General features: G+C 40.7%; 1 protein-coding gene across 2 annotated transcripts in view; it reads left to right on the top strand.

Annotated features, from left to right (window-relative positions):
* The first annotated feature begins 1735 nt into the window (after positions 1-1735).
* The window catches only part of AFF1 (ALF transcription elongation factor 1), a 94517-nt gene continuing 83422 nt past the window's right edge, over positions 1736-12830 (top strand). Inside the window, exon 1 of one of the 2 annotated variants that reach the window (XM_075202952.1) lies at positions 1736-2213. In XM_075202952.1, coding sequence (XP_075059053.1) covers positions 2197-2213 — 17 coding nt within the window. In that variant the 5' untranslated portion in view covers positions 1736-2196. The remainder of the gene's footprint in view (positions 2214-12830) is intronic. The other variant, XM_075202943.1, reaches the window with a different exon arrangement.

The following is a 12830-nucleotide window of genomic DNA, read 5'->3' as shown; positions in this document are numbered from 1 at the left end:
AGGGCGCCTCAAAATAAAAAAAAAATGACTATGGTCATTTTAAACTGTGCAGAAATCCACGGGGAGGAGAGGGGGGAAGGGGCTATGAATCTTACCTGCATGAAGCTGCTCCTCTCTGCTCTGTCTCCTCCCCTCCGCTCACTGACAGTGACAGGCCGTGATGATGACATCATCACGACCCGACAGTGTCTGTGAGGGGAGGGGAGAAGACCGAGCAAAGAGGAGCAGCTTCATGCAGGTAAGATAAAGAAAGACATGGGGAGGGGAGCTGAGGGGAGGGAAGCGCAGCGCCAATTTTGACAGGGTACCCACGGGGGCGCCGATTTTTAAAGGGGGGGCGCCGATTTTCACACTGTGCCTAGGGCGCCAAGGACCCTAGCACCGGCGCTGGCTGGGCCTGTCATAGGCAAACCGAGGGGGGGTTTCCAAAGTGCCTGGAAACCCCATTCAAGCCTGGTGCACTGTATAATTGTATAATTGAGGTGGCTGGACCCTGCCCCCGCTTCACACAGCTCTGCTGGAAAAGAGAGAGCTGTGTGCACCTAACAGTAGTGCATGCAGCACTGCCCATATATATGATGGGGATAGGGAGAGTTGGAGAGCAGTTAAGCACTGTCTAAAATTATAGCAACGCCCCATGCATGCTGGTCAAGCCCACTGGCGTTTGCCCCTGCTTGTGTACTTTAAATGTTAGGGCTGATTTTTAGTCCCAGTCCGGCCCTGGTTCTATCCCTGGACAGATGGAAAAATTCAAATGTGCAGATGCATATTTCCGTTTAGGCAGAAGGATACTTTTTACGTCTACACTAAATGATCCCAAAGAGACCTGTAAACAGCATGATAAGCTTATTTTAACTAAGTGTAGCTCTACATGGTGCATGCTACCAGGGCCGGATTAACCATAGGGCTAACTGGGCTACAGCCCAGGGGCCTATGGCATCCAGGGGGCCCTTGAAAGTGCTCAGCAGCAGTATTGATTGGTCGGGGGCGGGGGCGCCCCAGGCGCTATCAGTGCTTCTGAGCACTTTCACTGCGGTCCTTCTCCAGCGCGCTGTAGTCTCCTTACTGAGATCTCGTGAGTCTCACTCTCACGAGATCTCCTCAGTAAAGGGCGTACAGCGCGCCGGAGAGGGAGGTAGGTGCCAGGGGGGAAGGGTGGGGGGGCCTTAATCCGGCCCTGCATGCTACAAACATGCTTGTGAACCCACAGCAAATTTAGTCAGTAAAATCTCTGATTTTAACTGTAAGCAAAAAAAGAGAGATCACTTAAAAATATTAAACCTTTTGACATTGTTAAATTGCACATAATGCTCACCACAAAAATAGTTTTAATAGTCTGAATGGGGTTATGAGTCCTCTGTTTACAATCCTAAAATGTTACTACTTTCACCTTTTGATACATTTTAGAATGACACAAGTTATATGTTAGTACATATCTTGGCCATTAGTACATTTTTATAAAATTGTCAGTTAAAACCTTTTCAACGGTTGTCAGCCCTGGTCGTAAAACTCTCCGATGCATTTGAACGTCAGTGAAATAATTCCCCAATGAACTGCGCTCAGGCTTCTCCAGCTGTGAGCAGAGCTCCCCTGTGAGTGGCCAGCTGAGCGTTCACCGCCCGCCCTCACAACCCGTCCTGTCCAATCACGGCACGACTCAACTGACACCTCTTCGCAAGCCCATCTACGGTACGGAACAACCTGCCACTTTCTAATTGACAGGAGGGAAGCTCATAGCTGGGATTCCCGATATTCCCCGGCTGGAATGAAACGTTGATCACATGACGTCCTTTTAAGGAACAACCAAGCTCTTTCATATTCACTGTGATGTTAAACTCAACTTGTTTAGATTAACGGCCCTAAACGGCGTGCATTTGTTTAATGCAGGCAGGGTCTGCCTGGAACGCTAGGTAATCTTCCCCCTATTATGACATTCTAGCCACGCCCCTCATTCGTGGGCGTGTCTGCGATTGTTAGGTGGGCGGGGCTCGGGGACTGAGCGCTGCCGCAGGGAGAGACGTGCAAGTGCCACAGACTGAGGAGCGCTGCGCAGCGGTAGATTCATACACAAACACAGCCACAATAATGTGACTGATCTGAGAAGTGCGAGTGGGCGCCACCAGTTGCTTCTGTCGCCTGGGTAGGACAGAGCCATCACCCCATGGACACTGGACGCCTGGTGTGAGAAACTTCGCTATGGCTGCCCAGTCCAGGTAAGAGACTCCTGTTATTATCCCTGCCAGCTCCCCGGATTGTCACCAGCGGGGTATGTGTCTATCAGCTGGGTACAAGAGTGCTGCTTAGTAGGGGAGGGGGGGGTGGATGTCTCCTCATTAAATACATCTCATCGCAAGCACTATCCATCCAATAAAACCCTCTGCCTTTTTCTAGCTTGACTAATTATAGTGCACGGTCAGAGGTGGCTACCTCTATTTTCAATGTGCATTTCATAACAGGGGAGGGGGCGAAGTGGAGAGATCTGGATATTAACCCTAATGTAAGAGTAGGATATGAACACTCTCTGTTAACAGGTGTGATTGTGTGTATTTACATATATTTTATGCTGAGTCTACAAATGATGCGAATATCCTAGAGGGAGTGGGGGAATAACAAATATTTAGCTTACCTTAAGTCTTATTTTTAAATTGGCGACTGTTGTTGTTTTAGCCACTATTTATGAGTTGGCACTTGAATCATGGTTGGTTTTTTTTCTCAGTCTTTTAAATATTGACATTTGTTTTAAAACTGTTTACATCTACTTGATTTATAGTGTGAAAGTTGCTATTTTTCAACTGTTGCTGTTATGGAGGTTCATTGGTATGGGAGATCATACTAGTTATATCCAAAATTCATTCACTTCAGTTTCAATATATGATTTCACTTTTGAACTTTAGGTTAGTTATGCATTAAAGTTAAATTAACTGGCTGTTTAGGAAGCAATGCAACCCATGTTTGTTTGGAAGATCATTTTTGTATAATTCTATGTAAATGTTTGTGGATTTTAAAGAACAAGCAAAAACAAATTTCACAGTTATCTTATACATATTTACCTATCATGACTAAGAGGAGCTGCAATTGCAAATAGGCCTAGTTAACAAAACAAGCAAAAAGTTACAATTCTCCAATAACCTTATCAGAAACGCACCACAGTCTGAGAAAGTGATGACTGCTAGCTAAAATTGATTCCCTTAGAAAGGTTATGTCCTTTGTCAAGATTTTGAAACTTCCAGAAATCTATTTGCCAACGTTGCAAAATGCTATGCTTCAAATAGATGCTATGCCTGGGTTTTTTGTTTGTTTTTTGTTTTTTTTAAATAACAAAACATTATTTTAAAATTACATTTTGGTGAGGGAAAATTTATATTGAACTTATTAAGATTTGGCATCTAAAAAAAACTGTGTACTGGGAATGTGAGTACTTTCGTCACTGTATAAACTGTTTTAGCTCTGTTTTAATTTAGTGCAAATTTTATAATCCAATTGTAAAGCACTGTGGGTATGCTGGCTCTCATTTATAAGTTAATGTTAATAAGAACGAGGATTATTTAATTAGTAAAATGCACTGTTTAGTGCAGGGTTTTGACAATCTGATTTCCTACATAATGCAGGCAGTGTATGCTTATGCTGTTTATGTGGCTCTCAATTTAAAGGTACCATGACAGCTGGAGAGTGGAGCAGTCATTATACTGCTAACTCTCTATTTTCAGGCAGTGGTGAGTGAGAGCTTTGCTGACCCAGCAATTACCAACTTACAGCCTTTTATAGAGCTAGCAGCCTTCTCCCCTTTCTAATATCACTGGTGACCTCCTCTCCCCCTATCCAATGACCTAGAAACTTTTTAAAGGCCAGTAGTAGTTACCAGACCAGAAAAGTTAGACAAGATGGCATATTACTATTGCCAATAATGCGGGTTGAGCCTATCAATCAGTCACTAAAATAGTGCTTTGTAACATTGTGCAGTCTCTAATGTGTTTACATTTTTAGGACTTTTGTGTCCTAAAAATGGCTCATTATTAATTGCAAAATGCATTACTTTCCCCAAAAGTAAAGTGGTATTTGAGATGTTTGTTTTTAATATCTTGTTAAAAGTTGTTATCTTTAACTATCAAGTTGCACTTACATTGTTTAAAGTGGTAATAGGTCTTCATGTCACTTAAAAGTACAATTGGGAGGTAAAGGTTTCTATCCACGTTTGTGCTAGAAGTTATTGTACTAGCAGACAAATAATGTGAACTTGTCACATGTATCTGCAGCAAGGCTGCAAATTTCTGATTATTTTCAGCAGAACTGTAGACAAATAAAAAAAATCAAATCAGTAACTGTAAGCCACCTAAACAGGACTCCACAAACAACCTATATAGCTTCTACATAAAGAAATCCATGTTCCCAATATAAACTAAAAATAAGAAGCCACAGCTGTTGAAAAAGACCTAGTGGCCTTAGGTGGTCTTACAGATTTACTGGTAACTAAACATGACAAACTGGTCACTGCACATAATGAGCGTAGGGCAAAGGCGAAGTCCCTCTGAACAAACGATGTGGGCCTGACACATCACATAGAAGACCTGGATAAGGGGAAAACACTCCCAATTGCTTGGGGGAGGGGGGGTTACTGAAGACCTGGAGAAGCAGTCAGAATTTACAACCCTACTCTTCCAATTCCTTCTGCCTGATGCAGAGTTCTTTGCACTGCAGTGTACTAGGGTTAATTGCGCCTTACTCTCTATGCAACTATAAAGCGCTATCATAGAACTTCATCCTATGTATCTGGCCTTGAATGTATAATATACCACTGCTTCATAAAGCAAAGAAATAAATATTGAATGTATTGTAAAAGTGCTGTCAATTTCCATGCAAAGTTTCAGCACATTATATGGTTGCCTTTAAAAGGATACAAGCAATTTATTTTTTATTTTTTTTATCTATAGAACTCCGTTTTAGAAATATTTAGAAATATGGCTGCCAAATTCTGTAGTATTGAACCCCCAACTGAAAACCACAGGGGCTTCCTGTTAAAAGACACTGACAGGCAACTTTGTATTTACAACTAAGATTTAAAGATCAAGTAAAGTCAATATTTTACAATAGTATACAGCATATAAGGCAGTGTTTTGCTGAGATAATATATATGAAGTAACTGGGGTGTTACTTCATATATAAGTATATCTATCATATCATGGGGCAGCACGGTGGCGTAGTGGTTAGCACTTCTCCCTTGCAGCACTGGGGGTCATGAGTTCAATTCCCGACCATGGCCTTATCTGTGAGGAGTTTGTATGTTCTCCCCGTATTTGCGTGGGTTTCCTCCAGGTGCTCCGGTTTCCTCCCACACTCCAAAAACATACTGGTAGGTTGGCTGCTAACAAATTGACCCTAGTCTGTGTCTGTCTGTGTGTGTGTCTCTCTCTCTGTCTGTGTGTTAGGGATTTTAGGCTGTACACCCCAATGGGGCAGGGACTGATGTGAATGAGTTCTCTGTACAGCGCTGCGGAATTAGTGGCGCTATATAAATAAATGGTGATGATACTTTTTTTACGTCTCCACAGCAGCTTGCCATGTTATTAGGCAGGTACTCCTCATGCTCCACTATCCCAAATGCTTTGGCGGTAGTCGAGAGACGGCTGCACAGTTTGATGCGCATGGCTCCCTCAAAGAGGAATTTGCTATTTTGTGCTTCATAAATGAATCGCAGTGACTGGCAGACTTGCTTTGTAAAAATCCACAGCATGCATTGGTGGATTCTCATGCAGGGGCTTTGCCAATTATGTTACTGCAACTGAACTTCAATTTTGTCTGCATCAGATCCCATATATGTGGGAGCAGTTTTGAGTTTCTGTAACAGAGTAGGGGGAATCATTTTAACACAGCTGCAGTGTAATGTCTAGTTAATACTGAACAATGTAGTTTTACCTTATTGGCTTATATCTAAAAATAAAAATAAATGGAGGTTTTAGTAATCATTTTAACCTTGTGTTTGTAGCCTATAGCACTTCTGTGTTAAAATATCGAATAACATGACTGTCCTTTTTAAAAATCATATATGTCCTGGTAGAAATTTCATGACCCTTCTGAATATTTCTATGGGCCTTCGGTTTCAAAAAAGTATAGCCATGGACACTGTGGGTATGCATTATTACAGGGCAGCACAGTTGTTAATCTGCTAACCTTAAATAGTATATGTTACCATTACATTGCTTCTAATGAGCTTTTCATTGAATTTGAAGAGAAGGGGCCTGATTCATTAAGGAATTTAAATTAAGAAGTTTCTTATTTAAGTATCCTTGACTAAACCATGTTACAATGCAAGGGGTGCAAACTAGTTTTCTGTTTTGCACATAAGTTAAATACTGACTGTTTTTTCATGTAGCACACAAATATCAACTTTAAATTTCAGTGTACAAATAAGCTATCAAGTATTTGTGTGCTACAGGAAAAACAGTCAGTATTTAACTTACGTGCAAAACAGAAAACAAATTTTCACCCCTTGCAGTGTAACATGGTTTTGTCCAGAAAACTTAAATAAGAAACTTCTTAATTTAAGTTCCTTAATGAATCAGACCAAGGTGTGTAAATGCAGTAAAGTTGCACTTACATGGTAAATCAATTCACCATCCATAGTACTGTCTGTGTATATGAAACACAATCAAAATACAGTCTAGATAAATTTAACTGAAAGTGGTGGAAAATCAGCTTGACCTCCACCACTGCGTGTGCAGGGACATAATGTAACCTAAAAATGCTGGTGAACCTGTGCTGCGAATTGATGGTGCAGTGCTGTACCTGGATAGTGCTATTTGCCAACACTTGCTTACTGATTAAGTTGTTGTATTGCAGTGTATGTTGGCAGCTTTAGTCACTGCGTCAGAGAGAGAATTTATTAACAATGGCAAAGGGAAATGTTTTTTTTTTAAGGTGATTAGCATATGTTTATTTAAGGTGACTTATCGGGTATTATTTGGAAAGAAGTTTAGGTGACCCCACGCACATTAAAGTTTGCTGGTCTTTTATAACAGCAAGCTGCTAACTGAAGTTTCCAGTGCTGCGATTGGCTGTAGCTTGGGTCTAATCCTGCCCACTTCAAACGGGCTCTTAAGCATAACCATTTGTCAAGCGCTACAGAATATGCTGGCGCTATATAAATAATAGTTAATAATAAAATAACGGGCAGGCTTTAAAAGTGCAGAATTAAGACAAAATAAGCCCTGCCTGGATCCACACAAGTACACTCACATTTGATCAAGATCACACCCACTTTTCAATATATCCATGAATTTTAAAGATCCAGCTTAATGTTGATTTATTGGCAGGCATGCCTAAAGCTGCAACTAATCCCTGCAGACCCTTTGTACATCCGTTTTAAATCCGTTGCGCTTCAGCTCTGTAATGTATTTTAATATAGAGTAAAGTGGTAATGATATTCGTTGAATAGGTGGTACTATTAATACCCCATTCATACTGCACCAAAATCCCGGGTTTTTGCCGGGGCGAGCTCAAACGACCCGGGTCTTGGTGCAGTATGAATGGTACAATTCAAAAATCCCAGGTCTAAAAACCCGGGTCTTCAACCCGGGATTTATCGAGGGGTAATTCCCGGGTCGGACCCGGGTTGCCTGCACTATGAATGGTGCAACCCGGGTTTTTCAACCCGGGTTGCACAGAAAGCATGCTGATTGGCTGTCTGCCTGTCTCTGGAGGATGATGTCATCGGTGGGAGCAAAAACACACTAGTAAACATGAACTCTGGGCTACACAAAAGTGAGTCGTCGGCCATGATGAAAAGTAATGTGGTAAACAATCACCACCCACTTTTGCATCATCTTTATGCGTCAAAAAACCAGTCACCTTTCAATGACATCACCATTTTTCAGCCAATGAAAACTGCTCTGGTGATGACTCCCACAAATTGCCAGGACACAGACTTGTGCAGTATGAATGGGGTCAACCCGGGATATTCCCGGGTCCGAGGTGCAGTATGAATGGTGTTTCTGAGCTGGGATGCTCCGAGCCCCGGCGAAAACCCGGCTTGAAAAACCCGGGATATTGCCGGGGCGGCAGTATGAAAGCGGTATCAGTAGCATATTCTATTTTATAGGGGCACATCGACAAGGTATACAATTATTTGATTAAACTCACATATGCATAATGAATGATATATGCTGAACGGCAGCATTTAATTATTACTCATGGACCTATTTTTACAACTAGAATCAGCGTGTGATACTTATGTGTGCCAACATAGGCTCGAAAAAAAAATGCACATTCAACTAAGTCACAGTGTAACAATTGTATTACACTTGTCTCAATTTGTCATACTTGTGATATCCTGATTTATTCAGTACGAAACTATTGGAACTATGTCCGAAGAAAGATTTGATGATACAGCCAATAAATATCATTGGAAGCTACATTTGATAACTACCAGTTGGTTTAAGATCAACTATTGAACTCCATATCCCATTTCTAATGTAGATAAAGCAATTCCCTATATTTAAATCTATGAAACACCGAGATATCAAGTGGAGCACATAATAATTTCCATCATAATTTCAGAGCTGCCATTGGGGATAAGATTGCTTATAATAAAGGGGGACAAGATGCCACCATCTGTGTTCTCGGAATGGGATTAGAACAATTGGTTAATGGCATTAATGCAATAACATAAACAATCACTGGAATAAATATACATATATCTCAATCATTCAGACAATAATAGAGAATTACTCTAAAAGCGATTGACACAACAGTGATAAGCTGATTTAATTATATTTAAGCTACTTTGTATAAGGAAGTATAGGAACAATATAATATATTTGTGTCCATCTTGTTTTGTGGACACTGTTTCTGTGTTTTAATTTTAATAGTCGCCACTCGCTTTATACTCGCAACTTTATTCTAACTGTTTTATTTTTAATAAAAATGTAAAAAAAACAAAATACAGAGCAAAGAAATGATAAGACATTGACTATAAAGATATAATAATTATTTTAATAAAGATTCAATATTTTATGGTATTCTAATGGATTGGAGTGCTCCATTAATCTGAACATTCTAATCTTTAAATTATATGTTGGCCTTGAGCTAATGTTTAGTGAGCACCTCCTTGTTATATAGCAATACTTTTACCCAGAAAAATAGTCCTCCTGTCCTGCTAGTAGAATTTCAGCTTTATAGAATAAGTAAAAATACATTGTGTTTTTGCTTCACTTTTCAATCCATTACAGGGGCGCACGCAGGATTGTCAGGGGGGGAGGGTTTCCCCCACCCCCCCCGACCCAAAAAAACCCACAAAAAAAACCCACGAGAGAGAGCTGCTGCGCATGCGCGGGAGCTCCGTTTCAGCAGTGCTGTCCTATACAGCAGCCGCGGTGCTGTCAAAGAAGGGTCCGTGGCGGTGCTGTATAGGACAGTGCCGCTATGGTGGCCACTTGGTTAGCGCAGGGGGGGGGGGGTTTCTGGATACTCAGAAACCCTCCTGCGTGCGCCACTGCATTAATAGTTATTTAGCGCAGAGCTGTACAGGGAATTTTTGTCATTGACATCAGTGCCTGCCTTATTGGAGGTTAAGTCTAAATTCCCTAACAAACAAGCACACACACTATGGTCCATTTTATCCAGCAACAAGATAGCCTCTTGGTATGTTTTTGGACTGTGGGAGTAAGCTGGAGCACCCAGGGGAAATCTGTGCAAATTCAGGGAGAACATACAAACTCCACACAAAAGGCGCTGGGGTCATTCCCATAGTGGGCTGGGTCACTGGGCTGCCTGCCTCTTTTTTCCTCCCTTTAAAATGTGTCTAATAGGCTTCTGAGCTGACTCTTTCCCCCCCCCCCCCCCCCCTCTCCAGGCTGAAATTTGCTAGCCAACAGCTGTAGACAGAAAAGGGTTAGGTGGATAATCAAACTCATGACCCCATCGCTGTGAGGCAGCAATTCTAACTGATGTCACACCATGATTTAAAGAGAAAAGAGACACTAACATTAAATATTAGTGGTTTATTTTTCCCCGTTGTCACCTTTTAAAAGGGTCTGTAACATTTATTTTTTTCTTGTTGGTCTTCACTGTAGAATGAAGTGCAATTATATTGTTCAGACTGATAGTGGAGAGATCGTTGGTATATGTTAGTCCATCGGCGTTCATCAAGCATCTGTCTAGTGAACAGTTAAACTAACCAGTTTAAGCTGGAACTGTGTACTTTAACTTTGGTTCAGATGTGAAAATTTAAATTCGGGTGTTTTTTAGTTGGTTTTTATTCATACCTGGAGATGGCCACATACATAACTCTGAGCGGCACCTTCACTATCCAGTTTGACCATCTACAAGGGTGGCTAAAATGGCTGAGATCCAGCTTTTCGAAACGAGGACCTAGTAGCCAGATCGCTTCCAGTTTACAATGGGATCTGTTAGTCTGGTCAGAAAATGACACTGCCCTCTTTCAACATGCCCGATAATCAAATCAGTGTCTACTAGGTTATTATAAGTCATTTCCCTTGTTTTGGGATCACGCATGCTATATTGGGCCAGTTGCAGAGTGGATTGCCAGGATAAGTTTGTTTTAACTTCCTGAGAATTTAGACCTAACACTCTGCATTGTTTTATTTCTTTTTTACAATGGCACCAATGAAAGTCATGCTCCATAAACACTGCGCAGACAGCCAGCCTTGCCTCCATTGTAGCCTCCTAACACTGGTACAATATATGAAATTGAAGTGCGTCTTCCAGGAAACATTTTTGTGTTGTGTTTTTTTTAAAAAAAAAATACATATTACGTAAAATTTGCCAGTGAGACCTGGACATATAACATTAATTTAAGAAAAATGTAGTTCTGAGTGTTGTATTGGTAGTAATATCAATCTGTTATATTTGAATTCTCCCCACTGTATTTTGATCTTTAAATACAAAAGTCAAAGTGCTTGGGCAGTATTTCATTGCTGAGAATAACCTCACCAACATATGTTTCATCGATTAGCTGGATCTAACAGGTTATTATAGGCAGCACAAGTGACGTCAATCTGTAAGTTGTGAAATGTGCATATTGACTGTACAGATTATGGCCATATGAAGCGATCACTGCACAGTCAGCAAAGACTAGTATAGGCTAATAACCGACCATTCTCCTGAGTTTACAGTTCAACTGTGTGAGATTAGCTGGACTGTATTTTGACCTGCCTGGTGCTAAAAGACTAAAATAATTAATTCTGTGGTGCATTCATTAGATTAATGACCACTTTGGTAGTGGAATTAGATATGTAAAATTCTCTCGTATATCTTTTGTGACCAAAAGGCCTAACAGTTTCTTTTTGTGTGTGTTAAAGCAAGACATGTTTATGGAACTCCATTTAGTCATGTACAACCTCAATTCATCTTAATTTTACTGTTTACACTTACACACTATGCTCGCTGTAATGGAATACACAGATAATTATAAAATAAAGCCTGAAATATCTCTTTAGGATGACAAATGCAGAAGTAAATGACATAGGCTCTGTTCATTCACGTTTGCTGTCGTTTTCCAAGTGTTTATGGAGCTTAATTGTAACACTGTAGACTACAGACTGCTGATTCCTATGTGGCAAAGTGTGAAATACCAACATCATTATTTCTGAGCTCAGTCGATTTTAATTTGCTGACTTTTATAAATGTAACTGGAAGACGTATTAATTATGTTGCACCTTTGCCAGGCCAAAAATTGATGCCCACTGTGGCTTGGTTTTTGATAATGGTTTGCTGGTGACTATAAGTGCTGAAGTAAGCAGGTTAATATTGCTTAGAATAAAATACATAAGGTTAATATTGCCGATTAGCTATTTCTATCACTTTTGTAGAGCAGGTGAGGATACCATAAGCTTGGATGAAGTCATAGAAGAGTTAGTTCACAAACCACTATGCAGCAATGTAGACGGTTTCAAGTGGCACATGTCTGGACATTCAGATTTAATAGTTCCATACATGAATAGAAAGCTTTATATTAGAAATGTCTGTGCTAAATTGTGTAAATGCTTCTCTTACTAGTTTGTAGTAGTAGAAAGTAATGAGTGGCACTTTTATGAAGAAGTAGCTTTCCTGCTCAATTAGAGCAGCCCTGGACTTGGTCAGATCAAGCACATAGGCAGTTTGGCCCCACTTTTTTGGGGGGTAGTAGGGGGGGGGGGCTTGGAATGTTGGGAGATATGCCTACTTACTACTTTTTAAATATGGTTGACTTAGTTGTAAGCGACTTTTCGTATTCAATCTTAGCTCCTGCTTGTCCATGCACTTTTGACGTAAACACAAAAGCAGGACTGCATGTGGCCAATGTCATGATGTGAGGAGGTTAATGGATGTAAATGGGAAGCAGTAGACTAAGAGTTCGATAGTGGAAGGAACAGGTTATCCCAACAGTTCATAGTTATGTGAAACTGATGTAGGATGGTTGTGTCGAACACATCTCTGTATAAAGCAAGGTTCAAACTTTCACCTTTTTACTATATTTTGTAATTAAAAATGATGTACGAAAACTATATAATATGGGGGTTTCCTACTTTGTGTGGCTAACTCCTCCTTGACTCATTCCACTACTATTACTTCAGTGGTGGTCTCTCCTGTCTTATCTCTGTTTGCTCAATACAGTGGGGTCTCAGTCTTAACTATCTGTTGGGGCCTCTGCTGGTTGGCTTATTTAATTATCTATATGTGCTGGAGGAGGGGCGATTCCAATGAATGGCCAGAAACTAGGCTGTTCTTGATTGAAGGAAACCTGGGATGATCCAATTAAAATCTGACTATCTTTGGGTCAGATCCTCCAGCATTCATAAATCATTATAGGGGCTAATCCACAGATGGCCCCATTAATA

Source organism: Mixophyes fleayi, chromosome 1, assembly GCF_038048845.1.
Source record: "Mixophyes fleayi isolate aMixFle1 chromosome 1, aMixFle1.hap1, whole genome shotgun sequence".
Lineage (NCBI taxonomy): Eukaryota > Metazoa > Chordata > Amphibia > Anura > Limnodynastidae > Mixophyes > Mixophyes fleayi.
The sequence above is the reverse complement of the archived record's forward strand: the minus strand, read 5'-3'. Positions and strand labels throughout refer to the sequence as shown.